At 37.6% G+C, this 27,631-nt stretch overlaps 2 protein-coding genes across 3 annotated transcripts; one reads left to right on the plus strand and one right to left on the minus strand.

Annotated features, from left to right (window-relative positions):
* Window positions 1-2,162: 2,162 nt before the first annotated feature.
* Window positions 2,163-11,498, minus strand: LOC146324332 (fibronectin type III domain-containing protein 7-like). Its single transcript, XM_084722308.1, has 13 exons — window positions 11,327-11,498; window positions 11,169-11,184; window positions 10,746-11,006; window positions 9,620-9,880; window positions 8,708-8,971; window positions 8,048-8,314; window positions 6,813-7,067; window positions 6,457-6,714; window positions 4,648-4,905; window positions 3,603-3,857; window positions 3,260-3,520; window positions 2,705-2,734; window positions 2,163-2,613 (listed from the first exon to the last, which is right to left on the minus strand). The coding sequence occupies exons 1-13, from the start codon at window positions 11,378-11,380 to the stop codon at window positions 2,582-2,584; spliced, it is 2,472 nt and encodes an 823-aa protein (XP_084578434.1). The 5' UTR covers window positions 11,381-11,498; the 3' UTR covers window positions 2,163-2,581.
* Window positions 11,499-12,628: 1,130 nt separating this feature from the next.
* On the plus strand, window positions 12,629-26,133 carry stxbp3 (syntaxin binding protein 3). 2 transcript variants are annotated; one of them, XM_084723644.1, is made up of 19 exons: window positions 12,629-12,728; window positions 14,077-14,126; window positions 14,271-14,352; window positions 14,471-14,547; window positions 15,298-15,370; window positions 15,495-15,595; window positions 16,384-16,529; window positions 17,062-17,155; window positions 17,457-17,581; window positions 17,789-17,887; window positions 17,975-18,032; window positions 18,123-18,188; window positions 18,955-19,035; window positions 19,264-19,399; window positions 20,175-20,281; window positions 20,533-20,631; window positions 23,902-23,987; window positions 24,750-24,898; window positions 25,466-26,133. In XM_084723644.1, the coding sequence occupies exons 1-19, from the start codon at window positions 12,683-12,685 to the stop codon at window positions 25,567-25,569; spliced, it is 1,779 nt and encodes a 592-aa protein (XP_084579770.1). In that variant the 5' UTR covers window positions 12,629-12,682; the 3' UTR covers window positions 25,570-26,133. The 2 variants fall into 2 exon arrangements, with proteins under 2 accessions (XP_084579770.1, XP_084579771.1); XM_084723645.1 differs by lacking the exons at window positions 12,629-12,728; window positions 14,077-14,126; window positions 14,271-14,352; window positions 15,298-15,370.
* The last annotated feature ends 1,498 nt before the right edge of the window (window positions 26,134-27,631 follow it).

A 27,631-nucleotide genomic window follows, 5' to 3' on the forward strand; every position in this document is an offset into this window, starting at 1 on the left:
GTAGGAGGCTCACCTCACTTGTCTCAGTAATTAAAGTAGGACACATCAAGGTCTTCCAGTCAGTCCTCTTTCTTTGAAGCATCATAATTTCTGTGTATAAATTTCATGGCAAAAAAATTCCCAGATGACAATAAAAACAAAAACACACAATAGACAAATTAACATACTGAATTATTACATAATTTAATTCTTAGTTTTTTCTCTTTTTTTATTTTGTAATACACATTTAAAACTGTGGATCCTAGGGATGATAATGATCAATCAAATTTGATCAATCGCATAAAATTTAATCAATCTACGATCAAACAAAATAAGCTTTGATTGATGGGGAGAAAAAAATTGATTTGGCATTGTTTGGTATGTACAAATTTTTACGTTTTTGTAATAATGAACCTTGAGGACCACTTCTGCCAAAGTGATAAAAAGGGGAAAAAAATCCTGACATACTTATGTCAGGGACCCGTACTGTGACCTGCTCACTTTATATTATCCTGCTTATTACACAGCTACTTACCAAAAAAATCATTAATCTAATTTTTATTAATATGATTTTAAAATTATTTTATTATTTCTGTGTAGTTCTCCAGAATCTATGATCAGAACAATTGTCTGCTATTCAGAAATAACTGACCAATCAGCATTGACTACTCACAAAAGCAGTGTAATAACACAGATTAATTACTTATCTCTAAAAAATGAGAAACCTTTTCAAAATAATGAATGAGCATCTGAAAATAACGACTTTCTTATTAATTCATTATTTTGAGATGCTTACCTTTTTTTAAAATTACATTTGAGGATTCTGGCCTCCATACAAAACAAACCACAGGACACAAAATGATGCTGGGAATTCTTTATTAAACTGAAATATGCATCAGGTGTGCACAACCACAGTGACACATACTGCAAACAGTTAAACACATCCTGACAACAAGCAGCAGCACACTGCGATGAGACACACAGATCTGCTCTCATCACCAGGAGGCTTCCTACTTGAGGCCGGAGCTAAAATATCTATTTTAATTTGGTCATTTTACCAATTAACGGGGACAAAATAGTTCCTAAATTGTTAAAAATGTCTGTTAGGGTACTGTTACTGTTTCATTAATTGATATTTTGGCCAATAAGACAATTTATTTGGGTTTTTTGAACTTAAAAGCTCAGGGATAAAATAAATTCATCAATTATCCAAATTAGACTGTTGCAATTTTCTCAGTACATCATCCAAATTTAGCTGCTTGTAGATCAAATATTTTATCATGAGAAACTTTTTCACATTTACCAAATACATACCATGATTTTGTCTCATTTTACACATGTTTAACAGCTCACACAACATGTATTCTTAGTTCTCTTTCCCTTGTTTTTTGTCATATTTAAGTGCCTGATCCTGATTGTTGAGGGCAAAGTCATGGTTGTGTTTGGCCATCACACATGAACATCATTTATAGGCTCATAACACCGAACAACATCTGTTTCTCATTTATTTCTCATTATTCATCATGCTATCACATATGTATCATGGCATGTTTAATAGTTGTTCCTTTGGCATGACTTCATTCTAGTAGGACAGGGTTGACGCAGGAGGAAGATGAGGATGAAGAAGATGGAGGTGTTTGTCGTATCTGTGAAGATACTGTGTGGCTGTGAAGTAAAAAAGTTAAAGATTCAAGAGTCAGTGATTGTTTTTTTTTCCTCCAGTGTTATGTTTTATTATGACCAACATAAGGAGACATTCAGTGCAGCAACAAGATGACATGATCTACTCCAGAGTTTGTGTCAAAACACTGCACTCTGTTGGGTTCTCAGTGGTAACACACCACTGAGTATGCAATGGAAACACATGCATGCAGTCAGACGCACAGTGATTTCCACTTTTATAGGTAGATGATGCTGCCACCTATTGGCCAAATGGCAACACTGACAAAAACCCTGCTAACAGCATTTAAGCTTGAGGTCGAGAGCCAGCTGCAGCAAAACTGTGTGAAATGTCAAAAGTGGAAAAAGTAACTTTTTCCAACTCGGTCCAGAGAAGTTCTGTACCAAAAGTTGATTATGAATGCTCGGAATTTGGGGGAGGAGTAGCAGAAAGATTAAAAATGGAAAAAAAAAAGTTCAAAATGCTGGAAAATTAATCCAGACATAAATGGGCGTGACTTATTTAGAACTTTGTCTCTGGGATTTCCAAAAGTTACTTGGCCAAATTGCACCAAATTAGACACTGCTGTGCTCATTTGGCAGTACATCCACCAACTGTGAAGTGGATCGGATGAACAGCTCTTGAGAAATGCAGATTACACACAAGGAGACAGAGGCTTTCATGTGTTACTTTTTTATTTGTCTTAATATTTGTGTTTTCATGAAAGGGCATCTTGATGCTTGCTTAACTGTCTCAAATATTTCAGTTTCAGTCTGTCAGTTTATTTATTTCTTCAAGACAAGAAGAGAAAAAATAAATAAAGCCACGACCACAAGGATGTTTTCTCAGACTTGCTCTCTTCAGTCAACTCATTTGCTGCTTCTACTTCAGATCAAATGTATTGCATTACTGTAAAATCATTTTATATTTACTCACCAGATGCTAATCCACACTTCTCTTCCCTCTGTAAATCACTGGAGAAAAAACAAGTTGAAGTCACATTAGAAACATTAACATAAAATGAATAGTCTTTACTCAGATTAAAAGCTCTGAACAGAAACATACCTGTGCCAACGTTACTCCCTGAGCAGGTGACTGAGAGAGCAGAAATAAAAGAAAGTTAAATTCAGTCATAATTATCCATAAATATATGATGGTCATTTCAAATGTACAGAACTGAAACTTCAAACTTCCCACCTGCAGTACCTACACGGCCCACCAGGGGGCTTTGATCAAGACCTTGAGAATTACTGATACAGGTTAAATTAAAAAAAATATCAGCCAATATGTGTTTTTAATTGCTCTCGGACACTCTATTTTTAATTCTATTCATATTTGAGTTTTATATACCTCTTATTATTTATTTTGTCCATATTTTTCTGCTCTTGCAACAACTGAATTTCCCCTTATCTTTTCTTATCTTATCTTATCTTATCTTGTCTTACTTTATTTTATGTTATTTTATGTTATTGTATAAAATGACTGAAATAGTGGTGAAACTGCATGTTAATATGGTAAATTTGACCCCTGACCCTGAGAGACTTAACAAAAAAAAAAAATAAAAAATCAGCTACGAAACAAACTCAATATTTTTATCACTGTAACCTCCAACTGTCATACCTGAATACAGCCTCTGGGAGCAGAACAGGACTCTGTTGCCCTCTGGTGTGAGCGGAGCCACCACCACATTATAGACGTCTCCACACTGGATGCTGTCGATGTCACAGCTGTTCTCCCCCGGAGACGCGGTGCAGGTGTAGTTGTTGGTGGCACCCAGCATCTCTACGATGTAGCTGTGGCTGCTGCCAGCGCTGCGCCAGTACACCCGCAGAGAGTTACTGGCCATCCTGTAGAGCCGGACGCCTGATGGACAGCAGGCGCCTGCGAGTGAGATGCAGAGATTTAATATGTGACACTAAACGGAAAACGAAATCTTTCTGTTTGATTGGCAGAAAACACTCACTGGACGAGAAGCCCTGATAGGTGCAGTTGGACCGTCGCCCGCTGTGGCTGATCGCCTCCATGGTGACGGTGTAGTTGGTCCCACAGGTGATGCATCCCATCAGGCAGTGGGAGTCCTGGGTGTGGCAGCGGGCGTGACCGCGCGGTGATGTCAGAGATGTGATGAATGAATGAGCCCCTTTGGCGTGAGACCATGTGACGTTGGTCATCGCCTGAGTCACCTGGTCCACTGTTAGATTTGCCGGACAACATGGCTCTGAAAGAGAAGATGATATATGTAACTCTTATGGAAATAAGATTTATCTCATACTGCCCAATTGATCTGGACTAAAACTACAATTATTGAAGTCATAGAGGATGAACATCACTGAGTGTCTGAGTATTCAACTTAAACCTTAAAGTTCTCTTTGTTTACCCACATTCTGACATATCTGCATCATAAAAAGCCACGCTGCTGGTCGAAGTCTTGCAAAAATGATCTATGCATGTCCAAATAATGCATGTGTATTCCAGTAAATTCTTAATGGATGCATATGAACATCAAAAGCCGTAGAGCAGTGCAGATTATAACACTTTGTTTCTATTGATGCACAGGTCAAACCATGCCAAAAAATTTACAACAATCAGTAATAATCCTACTTTATACTCCCAGCTTAACAAAACTTCAAGAACTTCAGTTTGTTATGTGTTTTAGTGTTAAATTGTCTAAATTATTTGCAATTTACAAATTAAATACAGTGAAATAATAATTCTCAAAATAAGTCTGCATTTTGCCGATGATCCATACTTTTACGTGCAAGACTGACATTATTTTATTGATACATTTTACCTAAAGATCTGAATACTTCTTCACTGCTTATTGCAGATTTTGGACCAGCAGATTAAATTAAACTAAACTTTCCACCACTGTTATAATAAAAATATCAGATGAGGACATTAAGGAACATTTAAGCTGTATTGGAGGCTCGTTGTGGCCCAAGACATTACTAACCCTCCCATCTGTACTGTTTTAATGAATGGTTCAATCCAAGCCTTTGACTACTCACCTGTCTCCAGAGACTGAGAGTAGCTGGGTAAACTCTGGCCGGCGCCGCTGGTTGCACTGACGCTCACTTCGTAGGTGGAGCCACAGGGCAGGTTAGTGATGTCACAGCTGTTTCCGCTGGTGGTGCAGGTGTGCTGCACACTGTCATCCCCTGACGCACTCACAGTGTAGTTGGCCGCCCTGTTGTTTCCTGTCCAGCTGACACTGACATGTGAGGAGGTGCGAGGACTGAGCATCAGATTCGTCGGCATGCAGGCAGCTGATGGGGACGAAGAAAAGAAGGAATTAAAAGTTTACTGAGGATGTCCAAACTGCGCGTTCTACCTACTGTAAATATTTTAGAGACAAAAGTGGAATATATGATGACCAAAGCTATTATTGACAGTTATTCACAACGAATAATTTCTGGTAATTTAAGGAAGTAATAAATTAATCATACAGTCAAATATACAAGCTTTTATGATCCATAGTATTTTTTATTAGCTATTGAAGCTGAAGAAAGACAACAAAGGAGGAACAGAGTAAAAAAAAAACTATCAGTGTTTTTTAATAGTGGTCATTACACATGTTTTATGACAGAAGTCTTATGACAATACTCGATTCTGATTGGTCAATTACAGCATTCTTCTCTGTTATTTCTGTATCACAGATTGTTTGCTATCGACATAGTTCTGATCATAGACTTTTAAATTTAACATTTTGTACCAGATAATTGATTTTTTTTGTAAGTAGCCACATAATACGCAGGAAAATGAGCAGTGAGCAGGTCATTATTATGAAATAAACCCCTTCAGGATGATTCTGCATCAACCTGTCATGGTTTGTTTTGCAATAATGACCTGCTCACTGTGCATTATCACTTACCTGTCTTTATTTAATTGGGTTCTTTATAAATAAAATAACTCAAGGTTTTGTCTTCATACTGGTATAAAGTATTCAGTGAGTAAAGATCTGTGTTTTTACAATTTTTGAAAGGTCTTCAGAAACCTTTTTTATGGCCAGAGGTTAGTAATGTTTCCCAGTCATCTGTACGTTCACCCCATTCTTGTGAACGTGATACGTCCAGAACACCTTGAGAGAAATTCTTCAAGCTTGGCACAAACAACCACTTGGACTCAAGGATGAACTGGTCAGATTTTGGAGGTCGAAGGTCAAAGGTCAGGGCCACATTACATGTAATTGATTTAAATGTAATTGTAGCAGTACAGTAACTGAGAAACTGAATTACAGTTACTAATCAAAATGATTACAAAGGGCTTACATCCAAATATTCTTTTTGGGCTGCCTGGCGGAGATCTGCACTACTGAGTGACCTCTTCTAGTTTGAATATGTTATATTAACAAAGTCACACATCCAACAAAAAAGTATGGAAGGTTATTATTTTTGGTCCCAGGACTTATGTCTACTAACCGTCTCCAAAGTCTGTATTTAACTCGGAAAAAGGGTGTTTAAGTATGCTGCTCCCTTAGAATCAATTGCGAAATCGCCTAAATCTGGGGTACCCCTTGTTATGATTTGGCACTATACAAATAAAATTTAAATTAATTGAAGATTTTAATGTGATTTTAAATGTCTTGGAAGCAGGTACATCTGGCTGTAGATGATTTGAATGTTTAAGAATGTTCTGATATCCTATAATTCTATAATTTGTTCATAATTTTTATTTTATATTATTCTATATTTGTATTCCACTCCACACTGAAGCTCATGTGGAGTTTCAGTCTAATAAGATAAAGGTTTACTGCTGTTTTTAAATCAGATTTATGTAAAATTTAGGAGGTGAAACTAACTGTAGTCTTTGTAATCTACCTGTGTCTTTGGTGTGAGCTTTGCATGCACGGTTGCATCCACTTATGTCATTGCAGGGTGTCACCACCACAGTGTAGGGGCTGTCACAATTGAGGTCAGAGAGGGCGCACACCGGAGCCGTGTCGTTACACAGGACGACCTCTGAATTGTCCGCCGCCCGAGTCTCGTACAGCTGCGCCCCCCGCGAGGCCGTCCACATGATCTCCAGAGTGTCAGCGCTCACCACGGAGACAGACACACCCTCTGGACAACAAGGCACTGAAAGACACAGGTGATACACAGGAAAACAGACATAAACCTCACAATGACCAGTCTCATAATGACTCTTATAACATGTCACCTCAGCTGTTACTTACAGGTGGTGTAGTTGAGAACCTCTCCTTGAGGACTTCTGCCAGCCTGGTTCAGTGCAAACACAGACATCAGGTACGTGTAGCCACACTCGCAGTGGTAGGTGCAGTTGTTGCTGGTGGTGTTGCAGGTCTCCTCGCTGCCGTCACCTCTCTTGATGAAGGCTGAGTAGCTGTCGGCATGAGGCACCGTGTCCCACGTCAGCGTGCAGTTTCCTTCTGGTGACTCCACAAGAGCCAAAGACTGCGGTGGGCAGGGGTCTGACAGTACAGGACAGGACAGAAGAGGACAGGACAGGACAGGGCAGGACAGGACAGCAGGGAGGTTAGTCACACTCATGTACTGACTGTCCTGTCAGAGATGATCTATCATTTTTTATCATTAACCTCCACTAATTTAGTTGTGTAGAGTGTTTTTATTCTAATGACCTGTTAAAAAAAATAGTCAGTAACCTAATCCAAGTATCAGAATAGTAAAGTGATAATAGTTTGATTACTTTCTGTTACTTTTGGATTAACTCAAGATAAAATTAGGTGAAACTGTGCAGCCTAACATCATGTTTGTGGTTAGGTTTATTAGTTTATCCATCTATTTCTTCATTTGTTGCATGCAAACTGTTTATTGATTCACTTAAAAGCCAAAAAATGGCAAAAATTTCCACCCAGTCAAACTTTTAATAGAAGACATGATAATGAATCAGCAGCTGTTAAATTAACTATGGTTTCACATGAGAGAGGGGTGTTGTGAAACTTCTATATATGCCTGAATATAATACTTTTTTTTCAGAGCAGTATTGATACTTTTACTGAGGTAAATGATATGATTACTTCTTCCACTGCTGGTTATTCATAGTGAAGATAATCTGATGTGAATGAATCTGAATACATCATCATACTGATGCAAAAATACAGTTAATCTTCATTAAACTGAACACTATTTCCATTAAAAGGCCAACCCGTTCATTGCTTGTAATGTCCTCACACAACCAGATAATTGCCTGGGTAGAAACATTATCTATCAATCAAGTTGACACATTTCTATTGTTTCTGTTGTCTCTATAATTTCAAAACCTGATTTGATCCCCCTGATATCTGTATAATATTAAAATCAAATCAGTGCCAGGATAAAAAATGAATTTGATTTCATAAATAAATAAAATAAAAATCAATAAATCAATAAACAAACAATATTAGCCAATACAACTGTGTGGATCTGATCTGAATCAAATCTCTGCACTCACAGGTGATGAACACCACAGGGCTGGACGGGTAGCTCGGCCCGGCCTCGTTCGATGCCGTGACCTGGATGGTGTGAACCTCTCCGCAGCCCACCGGAGACAGAGTGCAGGAGGTGCTGGATGTGGTGTTACACTCAAGGTTCTGGTCACTCATCACACGGTACTGGATGGATCCATGAACCGCCTGACCGAGTTCCCAGGACACAGAGAGTCCGGCCACGCTGTTACTCATCACCACAGAGATGCTGACAGAAGATGGCGTTGGAGGTCCTGTGAAAACACAACACAAAAAGCATAAAGATACACGCAATGATGCATCAATGTGCACATTAAACTATTATTAAGAGAGTAATATAGTCATAGTTACCCATGAGAAGGTATTTTAATACCATTTTGATGTTTGTTACTAAAATTGACATGTCAGATTTTTTAAATAAATAATGATTTGGAAGTGTGTGCATGCAAAACCCAATATCACAATTCTCTATAATGTATCTGTGATAGAGTTTGAGGTGTTTTTAATCTCTTCATGGCTAATATTTCTCACATATCATTATAAAGGCACATTTTCTAACAGTTATAAGAGCCAGTGTGGGTCTGTGTCCTGTTGTATAAGGTTTGGTGTGTAAAAACACACAGAGAGGTGCCTCAGTGCCTCCTTACGTGTTGTCTGGTTGATGTACGAACTGTGCTCTCCCTCTCGCCCCTCGATGTCCCAGGCGTAACCCTTGATGATGTAGAGAGAGCCAGCGTCCAGGCCAGAGATGGTCATATTGGTGTTGGAGGTGTTGTGCTTCATGCTGGTGCTTGAGCCCAGCTTGTATATGGACAGGGTGTACTGGACAGCGTGAGCAACAGGGGCCCAGGACACGGTGATGCTGTCGTTGCTGGGGGAGGAGGTGGAGGAGAACTCAGGAGGAGGCAAAACTGTGGAGGAGAAGAAAGTTTGACAAATTATTTAAGAATATAGAGTATATTTAAGAGGCTTTAGATTCTGTTCACAATATTATTAACATGATATCAGTATTTCATTTTTTAAATATCATGGTTATCGTCATTACCAGAATATTGTGACAGCCCTAATTTGAATCTATAATAGGTAGTTTATATAATTTAAATTAGAGATGAGTAATGGCAAACAGAGCAAAAAAGGTGAAACTGGTTGCTGTATGTTTTGTTTTTGGCTCATGTGGATCAGATTTTCCCCCGGGGGTTGGGGCGGACGTGAGAGGTGACAGGTATGTTCTCAGGATGAAGTCAAGTCATTGTGTTTGACATCTAGAATTGTCAGGTACAGTTACCACTGACACAGGAGAGGCCCCGAGGATTAAGACAAACCTGGATTTACACTGAAACACTGAAACTGGATTTGACTGAGGATGATGTGTGCATGCATTCACTCGCTGTTTGTAGCGGCTTTGCTGTGGAACAATGAGGCAGATTAAATGACCTCTGCAGGGCATGGGGACGGACGAGAAGAGTTCTCAGTGTTTCCTGGTGAATGTGTGACTTATTTCTACACAAAAAACAGCCCTTGAGTGTTATTTTTTCCATTGAATTGACAGACAACAGTACCTGTCTTTGCAGTCACAGGAAGAGAGGGCTGGCTGCGTCCTCCGCTATTCTCAGCCATGATGCTGAGCGTGTACTCAGTGTAAGGTGTGAGGGACTGAATCTGAGCGGGGGACGAGGACACTGTGTCTTCTCTGTATAAGCCGTTGCTGTTCTGGACTCGTATGATGTAATGACTTGCTCCGGTCCTCAAGCCAAACTCCACAATCAAGGTCCTGCTATCCTTCGACTTCACTCTCTGGATGGGATCCATCATCTCAGGGGCTAAAACAGTCACACACAGTTCAGATCAGAGACAAAATCCAAGAAAAGGACACATACTGTAAAATTTTACGTAGGACATTAGAAGATTATGGTAGTGAGATGAGATTAAGTGAGAGGAAACAACATTTTGGCTGGGTTGCACCGATGAGGATTAATTTTTAAACCCAAATAAATCAAGGTTTAACTTTAAATTACATTGCACCAAACTTTTAAACTGTAAATCTAGATTAAATTTAATTCTGTTGCACAAAACTTTGAACTCCAGTTTAAATTGTGACCCATTATGAACTTAGACTTGAGGAGGTGTAACTTTTAAAATAGCTGCCTCTTTGAGATGGATTGAGAAAAATAATCAAATTCATTGAGAAAATTAAGGGACAGATTGAGTTTTATGACACTTCTCTTCAATCAATCTGGATTTACTCATTTTAAACCTAATTTTGGTCAAATTTAATTAGAACTAATCTTGAATTAAATTAATTTATTGGCACGACTAAGTTTTTATTTTGTCTCCATCTTCTTGGGTAGATTTGAGAAAACTGCATACTGAATGTAACAATGAATTATTTTCCTTTTAAGATATTTTCATCTCAGTTAAGGGGATTTAACAGTAACCCTTCTGTAGTTCTCTGCTCAGTGTACATTGGCAACTGCCCATGATGAAAGTAATATTTAGGTGTTTAAATTTAGTACATTGTCATATTAGTTGTTCTACTGACAAAGTCCAACACTTGCAGCACCAGAATATACAATAAAACAGCTTGTAAGCTTGTTTTTGAAATGAAAAATTAAACAAAAACGAAGCACTAAACAGTATATTGTGTCATTAAGTGCTGTAACAATTCAGTAATCGAGTTCACCTCACCTGCGGATGTGTCAGTAGTTGCAGTGTTCAGTGCTGTTTGGGAGTTATCCAGAGCTTCAACTGTGAATCTGTACTCGACATTTGCGGACAGAGAGTTGATAGAACCCAACACCGTGTTTGGACCAAACGTGGCAAAAGAAATGGGGTTGTTCGGAGAGCTTTTGAGGGCGACAGTGATCTTGTATGAGCTGGCTCCAGGGACCCTGGTCCATCTGAGATACACGGATTTTGTTGTTGCTGAGAACACAGATACTTGGAAATCTGATGAGAGAGATGAAAGTAAAGGAGATTATAACACAACTTAATTATCTTCCTGAGACATGGATTCTTGAAAATCAAGACCTTTTGCCCCTTCATTCTCATATATGACAGTTATACAAACATCTACACAGTAAATTTACTGCAAAAGAGAACATACAGTACCTGTTCCGGCTGCAGCCTGCAAATTTAAAGGAGAAAATATTAACAAGAGTAGTTTTATGTATGGTTAGTTTTAAACTGTATTGTGCTATTCCTTTTTCTCAACAAAATGTTTGCATCTGAATTTGAAATAGGATTTCAAGTATAATATATAACTGTACCTGTAGGCATATGCCCAGCAAGAGAAGAGTCACCAACCACTTCATAACCCCCATTCTTCACGTCTGTTTCTCACACTTTGTTGGATTTTTTTTTTAATGCTTCACTCTTTAACTGTTTTTCCTTTTCTTTAACATATCTGGTGTCTGTGCTGGTTGAAATACCAGCATCTGGCCCCTCCCACTGGAGGCAGACGTCCAGTCATAGTGAAGCAGAGAGATACACCTTGGGGCAGGTGCAGGTCGAATAGCATGAGATGGAAACACCTTAGGAGACATGATATTCTATACTCAAGGATGTAGTCAAGATACCACAAAAGGTGGCATTTATTTGAGATCAAGAAAAGAATTTGATTCCCCTACCTACAGGCCTGAAATCACTCCTTTTTGCTTAGAGATGTGAAAGTTCAAATCCATTCTCAATTGTAGAAGCCTATTTCTGCCAGGAAAGTATGAATAAAAATATTACAAATGATGAGATAGTCAAAATTAAGATACAAAGTCAAACATTTTGACTTTGCCTCCTAAATAAATAAGGAATTCAATGTCATGAAATAGTAAGTCAAACTCAAAACCTCACATTTGTGACTTACTGTAATAAGTCAACTACGTTAGGCCTATCTATGGTTTCATATCTCAAGATTAGGACTTCAAGTCAAAGTCAAGTCAAAATCCGATTTATCATTCTGTACGTTTTCTTATTTAACTACGCCATGATGTAATAAATTTGAAAACGTACAACAGGACAAATTTGAATTCTTAATCTCATCTGTATGTCCTAGTATCTCAAGGTTTTTGACCTGCTATTTTATCATTTTTATTTCAGGAGTGAAATGTGATTGTGTATGCCTATCTTATAAATTGAATTACTGTCAATTAGGGCTGCGACTAACAACTATTTCATTGTTAATTAATCTGTCAGTTATTTTCTTGATTAATCCATTAGTTGTTTGGTCTACAAAGTGCCAAAAAGTGGTAAAAACCCTAAAATATTAACTGTTATACAGGAGTGAAGAAACTAGAAAATATTCACATTTATGAAGCTGGAATCAGAGAATCTGCATTAAAAAAAAAACTACTCAAACTGATTAATCAGTCATGGTGATTAGTTTAAAAATTGATTTACGATGTATTATTATTTTAATATAGCCGCATAGTTTTCTAGATAGATAGATAGATAGATAGATAGATAGATAGATAGATAGATAGATAGATAGATAGACGAGCGGTCAGATGAGTTTTGTCTGTGGTTAATAAAACTACAGTGACGCTCCGTCGCACACTTGTTGACGCAGATGACGTCAGAGTTTGAGGACACGGGAAGAGTCAGGAAGAGGCGCAGAGGGAAAAAAAAACAAGATGGCATCGGGCTCAGACCACGGGCTGAAAAGAATAGTTTGGAAAAGTAAGTTCACTGCAAGTGGAGAGTGCTTATTGTACACGTTAAACAGCGTGACACTTTTATTACTTAAAGCGTTGTAATGAAGTACGTGCAGCTTTTTATTGACTGTTTGTTCCGGTGTGACTTTGCGTCTCTGGAATGAAATTGGACGTTAAGTTTTATTCTGCTGTTTTTCGCAACGGAAGTTTACAAACTTGGATCAGTGGAAGTGTCGACATTTTAATAACAACAGCAGGCTAGATTTGGGCTGTTATTATGACTTAACTGTCATCGACTCACTTTGGTGGAGAAAAGTCGGAGTGAGGTCACTTTGTATAGCCTGAAGCCCCACCTTATTAACTGCAGGCTAACGTTAGCATAACAGTATTGGAAACTGACCCAAACCTAACGTCAACCTCTCAAAGATGTCCTCTTGTGTCGAAGATTGTGTCCCCTCCGACCTGTGTTTCTCTGTATGCTGTCCCCCTCAGTGTCTCTTAGCTTGTGGTTAAGATGTCGCAGAAATGTCCGGTCGGTGTGAAGCTTTGGGTTGAAGTTAAAATAAAGGAAAGCGTAACGTCAAGTTACATTCAAGTGTCGGATAAAACAGATGCAGTCAGGTTTTGATGATATTGAAGTGTTGACTCAGTTTCACACACCACAAATGACAGTCTCTAAAATGACTATAAAGTTGAATTTACTTATTTTTTTTAAAACAGTTTTAACAAAAAATGAACAACCGAGTCCTCAAGAAGAATGTTTGTAGGGTTACCTTGGACTGTTTTGGTCAGGTGTGACTCGATAGAGACGTAAATTACCTTCATCTTGACAGAATTGATTATAAATTATGCACTTATATTGGGAAATTAAAGATTCAGATTGTCTGCATTTTCCTTAACTGATAGTTGAACTTGTTGATCGATAATCTATTAGTCATTAATAAGGTACTAAACACATGTCTCTGTGTCACTTAAAGTTTTCGTTTAACAGTTCTAGTGGTACAGTTGTAGGGCTTCAGCTAATAATAACAGCAGCCAATAGCTGGTCCACAACCATTCATTCATGAAAACTGCTGTGAACTGATTATTCATTATTTTTTCAGTGATTATTTAGAAGGTAAAATACCAAAAATGATGACAAAAGTTCATCACAAATGTTAAGACCCATACAATAGCAAACAATTCTGTCTATACCCTAACCAGCTAAATAAATTGCTTATTTGACCACTGACTTGTGTAATGTGCTATAACCACTTGACTTTCTGTCCTACTCAAGTGTTTAAGCAACAACTCCGAAAGTGCAGTCATTAGCAGTAATTTTTTTCCTGGTTTCAGTCACTGTTTCATGAGTCATGTTCTGTGTTTCTTAACAGGAATAAAAGATACAATCATCGCAGACTGCAGAAAATCTGAAGTATGGAAGGTAGGACAGCCCGCCTTCTAGTCGATACAGAGTCCTCAGAGCGTGATATCTTGAACAGACACCATCCACACCACAGATCCAACTGTTATGTGATCAATTCCACTTATTGCACTGAGACTCACTATGGATTTATCTTCTTGACAGATATTAATTCTGGACCAGTTCACCACCAAGCTCCTCTCATCATGCTGCAAAATGTCCGATCTGATGTCAGAGAAAATAACAAGTAGGCTGTTTTTCCATAACAGTGAAACACTTCTTTTTACATAAGACTGATAATAAGCTAGAGTTTGTATGTGGCAGTCTGCGGCTACTCTGTTAAACTAAGTATTTTGTGTCTTTAGTTGTGGAGGACCTGTTCAGAAAGAGAGAGCCTGTTCTGGAGATGAAAGCCATCTACTTCATGTCACCAACCACTAAGGTTATTTATTTATTTATTTATTTTTCATTTTGTACTTTAAGTAATTAATTAGTATGGGTTTTTCAGTGGCTGATGCTGATATTTAAAAAGCTAGTATCAAAACAACAGAAGTCATGTATAATTTTATTATTCCATGCACATTACAATCTAATGTATTTTAGCCAGTAATTTGTTGTTTTAGATGTTTTTTAATTAATTAATGAAATTTAAAAAATCAGTTCAGTTGCCTTTTTCTATACATTAAAGCATAATAAATATTTAATGCTAGTACGTTATGGGTTTAGATTCAATTTGCTTTCATTGAGGAAAGGAAAAACGTGTTAATACTAAGAAAAAAAAATGATGACAGGACATTTAGGCATTTTTTAATTAGTTTATTTGTCACACAGACAGTACAAGAATCTTGTAGCAGGTTGTCATGACATAGTAAAATGAAGTACATAATATATAGTGGAATGCATGAACAGAATCAATGATCAAGCGTGAGAGTTTAAGAGTATATAGAGTTACAGATGTTGAAACTAACTTTTCACCACCTTCCCAAAGCTCATAAGTTAACATTGTACCACAGCAGCCCCCCATGTTTTGTTGAGCAACCCTGAGCGCTGGTATTGGGCATTAAAATTATCTCACAATGTCAGATAATCGGCCTGATTAATCAGTCAGTCTGTCACTGCAAACTTAGTTTTCATTCTGATTATGTTTCATTCAGTTTTTCTGTGATATCTCAAATTTCATTTCATTTCATAGTGTGTGGAAGCCTTTATTGAAGACTTCAAGTCCAAACCCAAATATAAAGCAGCATATGTTTATTTCACTGACTGTAAGTAACTTATAAATCAGTACCTTGTCCTACTACAATGGCAAAATAACTGATTTTTACCCAACATGATTAAAATGTTAATTTGATGGATAATATACAAACTAAAAGCTTTTTGTTCCCACAGACTGTCCCGACGACCTGTTCAACAATATGAAGCTGTACTGTGCAAAGTACATACGCATCTGTAAGGAAATAAACATATCCTTCATGCCACAGGAGGCACAAGTGAGTGGTTGCAGTGTGTGCTTTTTCAGGCTCTTTTGTAATGCTCCATTTCCTCTTTTTTTTTTACATTCAGACTGAACGTGTTTAGTGTCATGCTGCTACTGTGAGGAAGAGATTTTCAGTGTTTTGAATGAATCCTCAGTGGGTGTTGGCTGCATCAAACTATGATTAGAGCTGCAACTAATGATTATTTTTATTATCAGTTAATCTGTTGATTATTTTCTCGATTAATCATTTAGTTGTTTGATCCATAAAGTGTCAGAAAACGGTAAAAAAAAAAAAAAAAAAGTTGATCAAAAGCAAAAGGTGGCTTCTTCAAATTTCTTGTTTTGTCCACAACCCAAAGATATTCAGAAAAGAAAATTGAGAAGCTGAAATCAAAGAATTTGGACATTTTTTGATTAAAAAATGACTCAAAATGATGAATGGATTATCAGATTATTTGGCGATTAATTCAGTTATTGATTAGTAATAGATTAATGATTGCAGTTCTAGCTATGATGTAATGATTTTACAGATTTGTGTTAGCCTAGAGGCTTGGGAACAGTAACTGGTCTGTAGTTTGAAAAAGCAAAAAAGGCCTTAGTTTCTCAGTTGTTTTGAGATTTTTCCAAAGTAAATCAATTCTGATTCATTTTTGTTAATATTCAAGCATTTAATTCTGTAGTCAAAAAAATCATTGTAGACTAAAACAGATCCATATTCTAACTCATAATATAATCACATGCAAATTGTCAACTTAAACAGTATTTTTTTTTTTTTACACTGGTGTGTTGAATGCTTTTCAGGTGTTCACATGTGACTATGCGGGGGCTTTCCAAAGCATCTACAGTCCCAACAGTCAGGACAAAAAGAAGACACTGGAGACACTCGCAGACCAGCTTGTCACGCTCTGTGCCACGTTGGACGAGTACCCAGGAGTCAGATACAAGAAGTAAGTCACAGCAGATTCAGTTTCTCAGCTTACAACACACCTCAGCCCCAAGCAGAGTGAGACCTTTTCTGAGAAAAGCTTGAACCGAGACCATAGAATACATGATCTAACCGTGTCCGGAAACAAACGGGAGCAGTGTGCTGCTTTTGTGTTCTTACGTAAATTAAATTTGAGTTTTCCCACAATGTACATACAACATACACATATTAATGTATTCAACTGTCAGAGCATATTAAACATAACAAAAAGACAAATGGACAAATAAAGCAGCCACCCCCTCAGCAATGTCCTGTTTTTCCCGGAACAATAAATAAAATAAATAGCACCGGACACACAAATACACAGTGTCTGAATCAGTTCATGGATAGTAGAGAAACTTATCATTACAAATGAAATCATTACATTGTTGCATCATGGTATATATATATATCATTTTAATTATTCGGTGTTCAGATTTGAAAAATGTGAGGTGGCACCTGCACAGTGTGTTTGCTACGTCACGTCCCTTTAACACGTCTGTGATCATATGTAGAGACAACAATATGGAGAACGCCAAGACCCTTGCAGAGCTGGTAGACAACAAGCTGGCCAGACACTACGAGCTGGATGACAGTGGCAAGAAAAAGGTGAGACAAAGGTTGTTGACAGAATAAACACGAGATTAGCCCAGGGAGGAAATGGGAACCTGAAATACAGTTTACAGTTTTATCCATCATCCAAAAGAAGAAAAAAAAACCTCCTTCGCCTTGAGATCAAATTAACGTTGCCTTTCATCAGAAACTTGAAGTTTGCATTGGTGACTCAGTAGTAGATCGGCAGTATCAAAGAAAGCAAAGACAAAAGCTATATGTCACTGCACACAGTAAGCACAGTTTGTATAAAAACAGAGGTGCATATTTCATCTGTGTATTTCTCTCCTATCACAAGGGAAAGACCCAGGCCCAGCTGCTGATAGTGGAGAGAGGCTTTGACCCAGTCAGCCCCATTCTGCATGAGCTGACCTACCAGGCCATGGCTTACGACCTCATTGATATCGAGAACGACACCTACAAGTAAAACAAGCTTTTCCTGCTGTACCTCACCGCATTTGCACATACATGATATGCTTCCTGCTAAGGCTGCTCCAATTAATCGGCCACAATCTTTATCGACCATTATTTGTTCCAGATAGTTTGATCTGTGGTCTCTATAAAGACCAATTAAAATAGCTGATTAGATTTTCTAGCTGAAACCAATCATCCGGTTATTTTTGTGGCCAGGTACAAGTCTAAAGATGGGTCAGAGAAGCAGGCCCTGCTGAATGAGGAGGACATGCTCTGGGTCAAGCTGAGGCACAGGCACATCGCTGAGGTGTCAGAGTAAGTGTGCGAGATCTGAACGGATGGAGGTGCCCCATTCCCGTGTTCCTCACCCCAACTCTTAACCTAATTTGTTTCTTACAACAGACAAATACCCAAAATGTTGAAGGAAATATCAGCGAGCAAGAAGCAGCCAGATGGGAAGGTACAGTGCTTTGGTTCCTTCTGACGAGCTGTGTATTTCATACTTAAAATGCACATCTTTAGAAAATATTTCATTTCATTTTTTTCCCAGATCACAATTAGCAATTTGGCCCAAATGATGAAGAAGATGCCTGCATTCCGTAAGCAGGTGACTGAGGTATGTAGTACGAGTATAATCAGCATTTCTGTGGGTTAATTGTTTAATTTGTATAAAGTTTCTTTAATTTCAGTCTTGCTTTTAAATGTGTGTTTTTTGGGGAAAAAAATTGATCAAACAGAACCAATAAGCACTAATGTATTTTTTTCAAATTCCAAACAAAACAAATAAAATTCTTCAGCTAAAATACTTCATAAATACATAATTTCTGCAGTGGAAGCCCCCGGACTGGACATAATCCTCAGTTTGGACAAAAAAATTGTCTCTTAGATGTGAGATATTTTGGTTCAGTGTTACGTTTTTAGTTAAATCACTGTTTCTGTCCCTGTTGTGTTGTGCAACATTTAAGTTCAGAGGAGCTATTACAATACAAACACAACATTTTGCAATTGACTCACAGTCATGTAAACATCCCAGTCCCATTAAACCTCTGTGCCATTGCCTCCTTTTTTCTAAAGTCCAGTTTTGTTTTTGTTTCAGTTAATTAAAATGTTTTCTTTTCAACACCAAGTTTTAGTTTTTAGTTTAGTTCTTCTTAACTAAAATAATCTAGGTAGTTAAAGCTGAGATTTTCAGCTGATATTATTTGCTTCTTACCAGTAATTACAGAGCTGAGTGATTGTTATGTTGTGGCTTGGTTGGGTGTGGTGCCTCCAAAGCCCGGTGTCATGTGAGGTTGATGCCATATTTTTAGCAGCAAAATAGAACAGAAAGTCAAATGTTCTGTTCATTTTGTCTTTAACTTTTCTCTCTGTCTGAATTTTAGAAAACTATTCACCTGCAGTTGGCTGAGGACTGCATGAAACATTTTGCAAACAACGTGGAGAAACTCTGCAAAGCTGAACAGGTGTGACTGTGCTCCGTCATCTGTTTTTGGTGGAGCAAGTGCCAGATATTTTTACCACTCAAACCTGCTCTGACACATCAGTGGGTGGATGGTGGTTTAGTGAGTAGGGATAACATTTGCCAAGTAGAAAACATGACTGCAAGCATCTACACTTCAGAGGTGTTCTCGAGCACAACACTGACTTACTTTGATTTACTGATTTACTTACTTTTTTTTGTGTCTGTGTAGGACCTTGCAGTGGGGTCAGACGTGGACGGGGTGAAGGTGAAAGATCCCATGAGGACCCTGCTGCCTGTGCTGCTCCACCCATACAGCACCCACGACAAGATCAGAGCTGTGCTGCTCTATATCTTCAGCCTCAGTGGTACACTCTTCTTCTCCTGCAGCACAGTGGCCTCCTTTTAGCATTCTGTAAACTGGTACCTTGTTTTGTAGCCATAAATATTCAGAAAGCTCTCAGATTGCAGTCTCATCAAGAGTGGCCAAAAGACAAATTAAAGATCAGTCAGCCAGGATATAAACTAGAGCTGCACAATGTGCACAAGTGCAATATCCAAATCACAGAATGGATTTTTATTAATATAGATAACATGGCAAAATGCATCATAATGATGTACTGTAGTGCTCCAGAGATGCTCTAGCTTACAAATCATGTGATGAAAGAAAATGTTTGATCGGTACAGACCTCGCTAAATGTCATGCGTCATGATTTTAATAATGTTCTTTTCTGAAAATGAAAATTGTAATGCAAGAATCATCACTCCCACTAATCTTTAATTATGTCACAACCTCAGTATCTGTCAAAATAATTACAATCTGATTTTTCTTTACCATATTGTGCAGCCCTAATACAAACTGTCGGCCTGTCTTTCCTTGAAGAAATTCTTACTAGTCTCATCAGTTGATTTAACTTCATCGAACAACTATAGACACGGATATACCACAGCATTTTTGTGAATACTGTGGTGATGTCAGGGATATCATTTTCCAGTTAAGAATAATAGATCATTTCCTGTAAAAAGGACATAAAATGGACATAAAACCTTGGACCTTCTGTATCAGTTATTAGAGGATGCAGCCCTCATAAACTATCATCAGATTCTCACACTGGTTTGTTTGTTTGTTTTGTGTGTCGATAGGAACAACGGATGAAAACTTAAGCAAACTCATCCAGCATGTAAAGATCGAGGACGAACGAGAGTTTATCCTGAACTGGAAAGAACTCGGGGTCCCCATCATCACATCGGTATGTGGAGAAACGATTAAAAGAGGGAAAGATTGACCAATTTGTTGGTTGAAGCCGAGTGTACCCATGGTTTAATATTACAGTGATATTAATTGTAGCTGGTGGCTGGAATTTTCAGCATTGGTTCACTTACGGTTTCCTTTTCTTTTTTTTATTCTGTGTCATTATGTTCTCATCTTGATACGCTTCTCAGTTGTGTCATTCTGTCTCAACCTAATCCTGCTTATTGTTTCTTGTGCTCTTGTTTCTAGCCTAGTTTCTTCTCACGCAAACCAACCAGGCGGGATCGTTCCCAGGCGGAGACGTACAATCTCTCCAGATGGACTCCCGTCATAAAAGATGTGATGGAGGTCAGTGAGAGGAGATTGACTTATTATATAATGTTGTATTCTGTTAGTAATAATAATTTTAGCATGATCACATTAAATTTACATCTTTTAAATCAACTTAGCACACGCTCTCCTTGGCTATGTTTCAATTTTTTGTTCTGCTTAACAGTAATTACAGATACCGTCATGGATTTAGGGTATAGAAAGGATGTAAGATAGGAAGGAAAAAGAAAAGAAGTTCCAGGATTAGCATAAGTTATGTCTTACAAATTTCAACATATAGCTCGATGTAGGTCACTGTGCTGCCTCAGTCCCTCTCTGAATGGCATCCGTGAGAAATATAATGAACAGAACTGTAAAGACACCACAAAAGGAGGTTATCAGATTCAGGTCATCTGATAGGCAATGTCACATATATGTTTGTGTTGTTCTGTACTGTTCACCCATTTGTAAAAGACATCATCTTTGCATCTGTTAGGCGCAATAATGCACCAGTTGTGCGTTAATCCCTGTAGACGACCTTCTGTACTGATCTTCAAATGCGTGTCTCTGTGTTAAATGTGTTCCATAGAAGAGGTTATTGTTGGTCAGGTGAGATTATGTTTTGTGTTGAAACAGAGGTAGGATGTCACTGTCACCTGCTGCCTTGTTAAAGTTTGAACTATGAAGGGACATATTGCACACACAGTACTCTAATTTACTTTTTCCACTCTCTCTTGTGTATAAGTTTGCTTGTGGCCTTTTGTTTTGAGTCTGGTAAGTTGAGCTGTAAGCCATAAAACATAGACGTGATACTATATCAGTTCTGAGGCTGTGCTGTTTAAAGCTCTGCTGTTGAGTCAAATTCTCATAAATGGACGGGGAACTGAGAAGTGGACTTACTGCAGTACACTTTGTTCATAAAACACGATTATTTCTAAAATATGACCTGAGATCTGAATCTCAGTTCTGTAATTCCGCAGAAGTGAAATTTCACTTGTTGCTATCAAGTGATGCCTGCAAGAGGAAACTCTTGACCACAAAGTTGAGATTATTGTCTTTTTAGATGCAGAATCTCAAGTCTGTGCCTTAGTAATTGGTAGGACTCATTGTTGTGACTGTTTGCAAATTGGATTTCCATATACTATAATTTGGGCTGCATCTGACAGTTATTTTAATTGTCAGATATTTTCTTGATTAATCGATTAATTAATCCTGTGACGATCTTGCCAGTTGAAAAATAGGTCCAAACATGTAGACACACAGATATACGCCTTTCCTGTAATGATTACTTTAATTTTTGATCTGTTGATCTTTTTCTCTAATAATTAATTAGTTGGTCCAGAAAATGTCATAAAATGGTGAAAAAATGTTGATCAGTGTGTCCAAGATGATGTCCTCAAATGTCTTGTTCTGTCCACAACCCAAAGATATTCACTTTACTGTTAAAGAAAGGAAGGAATAAAGATAATAGAAAATTTTCACACTTAAGAATTTGGCCATTTTTAAGTAAAAAATTACTCAAAACAATTAATCGATTATCAAAACAGTTGGCAAGTACTTTAATAGTCGATTAATATTTGATTATTCAATTAATCGTTGCAGCTGTATTTGACAGTCTAGCAGATAATAGATCTGACTGATCTGTAACATAATATATTCTTTTGTGTCTTCTCATTTTCACTTCTCCTTCCTGTAATTTACATCTATTCACCACCTGAACACCTGGTTTCCTGTATACTGTGGTGATCGGTTTGCTCTTGCAGCAGGAAACAGACAAGTATTTGATCTGTTGCAGCACAAAATGTGGTGTTTTTTTTAGAGGCAGTGTCTTAAGTCTTTGTCCTAAGTCTTAAGTCTTTAAGTCTGCACCTTGCGAGTTGGTAGGACTCACCGTTGCAATTTTAGTAAATCGGTTTTGTTTATACTATCATTTTAATGTTAAAAAACAGGTGAAGTTAGATTAAAAGAATAAAATCCAGCAGAAATGATGTGTTGCAGCACAAAATATGGTTGAAATGAATTGAAACCAAATTGCTGATGAAATGAGTTTTGTCAGTTCAAAACCACAATCAAAATTTTAAGTCCCTGAGAAGGAGAAGTTCTCGACAGCAGATTTGTTTCTCTGTCTTTAGCTATGTTTTGACATCCCCCAATCCATCTTGTAGTTGCAGTAGCAGCAGAAGTTGTCATGTAGTTATAGTAGTTTTCTCCATAGTCTTAGGATCACACCTACTTTTGGAGTTTGGTTCTTGGTCACAGAGGGATCTTCTACTGTTTGAAGTAGTTTCACAGACCACGATTTTCTCATTCAACAAAAATCATTGACATGAAATGTCATACTTGTGTTCCAAATCTAAAGAGAAGGGCAGCACCACCACCTAAAATCAAAAACCTGGAAGGGCTGCACCATATGACCAGATTTCATACTCTAATATAGGTCATTTTATATCCAGATAAGGATTCAGCACATTTTTGGTGAATTCAGTGAGTAAATAGTTTATTTGAAAACGACCACATGGAAATTTCTTGTTACATTTTGAAGTAGATACTGGATAAATAAAAAGTACTTACTCATATTTGATTATTTTCTCATTTTATTTAGGATCTTGTGCAAATCATCTATTAGGATGTTACAAGTTATTACACATTAATGTAAAAAAAATAAATATGTTGTGTTGTGGTTGTCATCTGTAAACTCTCTACATAGTGATGAGATGATTTTTGCTTCGGTGGTAAAAAGTTAATGGTGTTTGAGCTTTGTCTTGGCTGGTCTGAGCCGTTCTGTGTCACGTTTAGTCTCCACCATGTTTTTTTAATGTTGTCTTCATGCATGTTTCCTGCAGACAGACGTGCAGTGTGGAAGACCACAAAGGGCTGTCCAAATAACAAAGAGTATTGCTATAAAGATTGTGATTTGCAACACAGAAAAATAAATGATAGAACCTAAGATGAAGAAATAAGGCTTTCAACATATATCGTCATATTGGCACAGTCCGAAAATCTGGTATTAAGTGTTGGTGTGTTGGTCAGACAGAAATGTTTGCTGAATTTTTAAAATGTTGGTGTTGACCCTCATAACATTATTAAGATGACCACTGAGCAGCTGAACTCTAAAACTGTCCTTTCAGCTTTTTATAAATACCTTAATGTTGCCTAGAGGTTGTAGATGTTTACATGTAGATACTGTGTGAATTTAAGTAAATACATTATATTAAGTCCAAAAAAAAGTCAATACTCAAATCTTTGATATTTGATTGCCAAAGAGATCTGGTCTGGAAATGACATTAATCAAAAATCTGTTACTTGCAGGATGCCGTGGAGAACAAACTGGACACCAAAGAGTGGCCGCACCAGTCTGAGTGTCCTGCTGCCTGGAACGGCTCCGGGGCTGTCAGGTACACTTGGTTTAATGATGAGTTCACACTAGAACTGGGTCAATACTTTATTAAAATATACATAGATTCTGCTAGTGACGATCTGAGCAGGCTTTTAGATACAAGTTACCAACTTAATGTCAAAAACTCCTGGATGAGACTCTTGTGAAAGACAGTACTTTTGCCTTTTTACCAAGTGTACAAGCGTGTACTTTTACAGATGAATGCTGACAGTAAAAGTGTGAGAAGTTAGCGCCCTCTAGTGCCAGTGTCTGCTACTACTTTCAGCTCTAGCTGTTAGTGTGTTTTGTTGTTTTGTTTTGGTGTCTGCCTCTGAGTTTATTTATTTATTTATTTATTTGATAGGGACAGACACAGTACAAGTAGACCAGCTATGTAGCACATATTTAAAGACATTACATTTAAAAAGGAGACATGAGTACATGTTTGCTGCTGAATTATTTAGCAGATTTCAAGTGACCAGGTAGCAATTTCCAAGACTTTGCTCCTTTCACAGAAAAAGCTGTCTGTGCAAACAATTTTTACAGACAGGTGTGATTGTAAAGACACTCAGTAGATTTAATTACAAACTTGTTGGCCTGAGACCAACAGCTCAGGCTAGTTTTAATCATTTACTAACAAGAATGATCTAACTCATTGTGAGTTATGTCTGTGTATCCATCCCTCACCCTCTCCCTGTATTTCTTGTTGGACACGCGGCTCCCTGTTTTCTTTTGAAACGTCGTCTCAGTTAATATCTATTGTCCATCATCTGCTCCACAGCGCCCGACAGAAGCACAAAGCGAGCGCTCAGGACGAGCGCCGGACCGGCTCACGCCTCATCATCTTTGTCCTGGGAGGAATCTGCTTCTCTGAGATGCGTTCTGCCTATGAGGTCACCCAGGCCGTAAAATCCTGCGAAGTCATCATAGGTGAGGATCACACAGTTTTCATACTTCAGTTTACAGACTTAGTACATACCCTGTACTCACATTAATATTTATATTGTTAGTATCTATATTCTTTTCATTTATTGCCTATAATTTGTTGTTCTTTTCCTTATTTACCATCCTTATCCCTTTGTATCTCAGCTGCTGTGATACTGAAATTTCAACCACAGAGAAAAACAGAGCTAATTACTGAACCTGCCTTTTATCCACTAGCCTTTAAGATGACATTTTAATCATAAAAGCTCATAGAAAACACCAGCACTGAGTTCATGAAATTTCTAGAAGACTATTAGTATTGTATCCAAACCAAATTTTGAGATATCGTCCGCCCCTACCAGTTAGTAATTTGTTGAGTTGTGGCCATTCAAATAGACCAGTATTATAAACTTCAGCTGAATTGGTCTTTTGGCTGGGAAACACCCTCTGAACTGTGAACTAACAGCTACGGTCTGTTTTTATTTTCAGCTCTTTTACTCCACCTGCTGGAGAACCATGTGAGGGTTCTATGATCTAATTTGGGGCCTTACGGTTCTTTTGCTCTGATTCCAGGCTCGTCTCACATTTTGACCCCGACCAGACTCCTGGATGACATCAAGGCTCTGAGCAAAGGCCCCGTTGAGACTTTCACAATAGAGGAAAGGAGCAACGCCTGAGCAGCCTGGCCTTCCAACTAACACCTCCCTACATCCTCCTTACATCTCGTATCACTCAGCACAGTGCACTCAACTCAACTTCCTTAATGGAAGCCTGAAGGGAATTTACCTTATACTTATCTTTATGTTTTTCATTTCTTTCAGATCTCTTTTCAAACCTGGTGCGCATTTACAGCAGGTATGAGAGCAAATTATCTTTTAATTTGGTCGTTTCATGGCATCATTTGATGATATTAGAAGTGAACTGAGCTCATCCTGCTGCGAGCATTTAAAACTAAAAATCTATTTGTGTTTGCCTTTGTCCGTAAAAGAAAATATTGGTAATGTTACACGTTGGAAGACCTCTGAGAAACTTTCAGAGAGAGAATGGTGGAAAGAGATGCAAAGCTAATGTATATACTGTATGTAAGCACTGAGTCCCTGCTGTGTCATTCTGACATTTTGTCACTATTGTTTATAAACACTTAATGTAATTTTGAAGAGTGTTTTTAACATAGAGTATTTACGTTTTTGTCTCGAATTGAACAACTGACTAATAAATGGATGAAGTGGTTCAAATCTTGACATGAATTCCAGTTACTGTTATAGTTAATGTTGCCTGTGTGACGGAGCCAAAACTATTGATGCTGTGAAAATGCGATAAACAAAACGATGTAAAGGAATTACTGATTACTGAAAGGGAAAATTCATTTACACCATTTTCAGTCTGGGAACGTAACGAAACTTAAATTAGCGAAACCCTAAAATGCTTTATCTTTTGTTTGGGTTTAGCCAGAAGGCATGACACAAATCATGATCCGATCTGTGATTCTTCAAAACACAAACATGATACTTGCGAGGGTATCATGTTTGTGGGAAGGAGAGCATATCAGATGTGACTAAACTCGAGAACAGGGCGTCTCTTTTACACTGAGCTTTAACTCAAAATCACATTAAATTATTATTGCGTGCACTAGTAGCAATAAAACAAATGATTCTATAAGCAAAGTTATTTGAGTAGAGATTTTATTTGTATTATAGAAATATAAAATGGTTACTAATCACTGAGGTTGTGTCTTAGGATTATGTTCATTTCCAGAATGCTCTTGAACCAGTGCTGTAATGCAGCCTGAAAATTATATGAATACGTTAAGTTAGAGAAATGACTGTGCTCTTGTTCTTTTTGTTCTTTGTATCATCTTCTGCTACACAGCGATGATAATCAGACCTGCACATTAAATTAGTGAAATAGTTCAAACACGGACAGTAACCAAACACACTCTTGGAACAAACTTTATTAAATCATGGGAATAATAATAATAATTTCAGCATTAGTTGGTCCAACTTAATTCCCTTGTATTTGGTTAACTGAATTTATTAGAGTTACTTCAACTTATTCACTTGGTCCACATAATTTCACAATAATAAAATTATACTAGTAAATGAAGTTGTTCCAACCCAATAAAATTAAGTTGGCTAAACAGAATTCTGTAATGTTGGAAGAAAGCTATTTAGTGACATGGACATACTTTTAACTAATTTCATTCAAAGAAAAACTTTTAAGTTCGTTTTTTAGCTATAGGCTGTGGGAGTACAGTAGCTTTTTCTTTAACATGATTTATCAAATTTATATTAACAGGATCTGAATCAAATCAGAAACTAAACACGGAACACATTTCAATGCCAGTCTTTATTTTTGGGTTACATTTGGACCAAATTGGATGGACTTAATACTGTCCAAACTTCATCTATTTTTTGGCTAAATTTAAATATTTATTAGTTTATAGTTTATTAAATAGGTTATTGATATTTCTTTCCCCACTTCTTGTTTGTTGCTATTTGGTTACACCGCAAAGTCCCCCATATATGCCAGCTACTATATAGTGTTTGTTCCATTAACTTACAGTACAAAGCAAAGATTCAACACCCGTCTCATGTTTTCTCTTTTCAGCAAACACAGGAAACACATACAGGTTTCAGTATTATTTACAGTCTTGAATATGTAGTTAACAGTCTAAATGCCTGTAACTAAAGCATAATGCCTGTAGGAGAAGTAGGGCAGATTTGATCTATACCATAACAG

The sequence above is a fragment of the Lutjanus erythropterus genome, chromosome 7, assembly GCF_056507025.1.
Source record: "Lutjanus erythropterus isolate fLutEry1 chromosome 7, fLutEry1.hap2, whole genome shotgun sequence".
Classification (NCBI taxonomy): Eukaryota; Metazoa; Chordata; class Actinopteri; order Lutjaniformes; family Lutjanidae; genus Lutjanus; species Lutjanus erythropterus.

Bases quoted from the DNA above. Each gene is read 5' to 3' on its own strand.
- LOC146324332 (XM_084722308.1), bottom strand. From the start codon at position 11,380: ATGGGGGTTATGAAGTGGTTGGTGACTCTTCTCTTGCTGGGCATATGC. The intron at 9,881-10,745 runs GTGAGGTGAACT...TGACTGTTTTAG, and splicing joins AACTACTGACACATCCGCAG to CCCCTGAGATGATGGATCCC. The intron at 7,068-8,047 runs GTGAGTGCAGAG...CTGTACTGTCAG, and splicing joins CCCTGTGGTGTTCATCACCT to ACCCCTGCCCACCGCAGTCT.
- stxbp3 (XM_084723644.1), top strand. From the start codon at position 12,683: ATGGCATCGGGCTCAGACCACGGGCTGAAAAGAATAGTTTGGAAAA. The intron at 17,156-17,456 runs GTGAGACAAAGG...TCCTATCACAAG, and splicing joins ATGACAGTGGCAAGAAAAAG to GGAAAGACCCAGGCCCAGCT. The intron at 20,632-23,901 runs GTCAGTGAGAGG...TGTTACTTGCAG, and splicing joins TCATAAAAGATGTGATGGAG to GATGCCGTGGAGAACAAACT.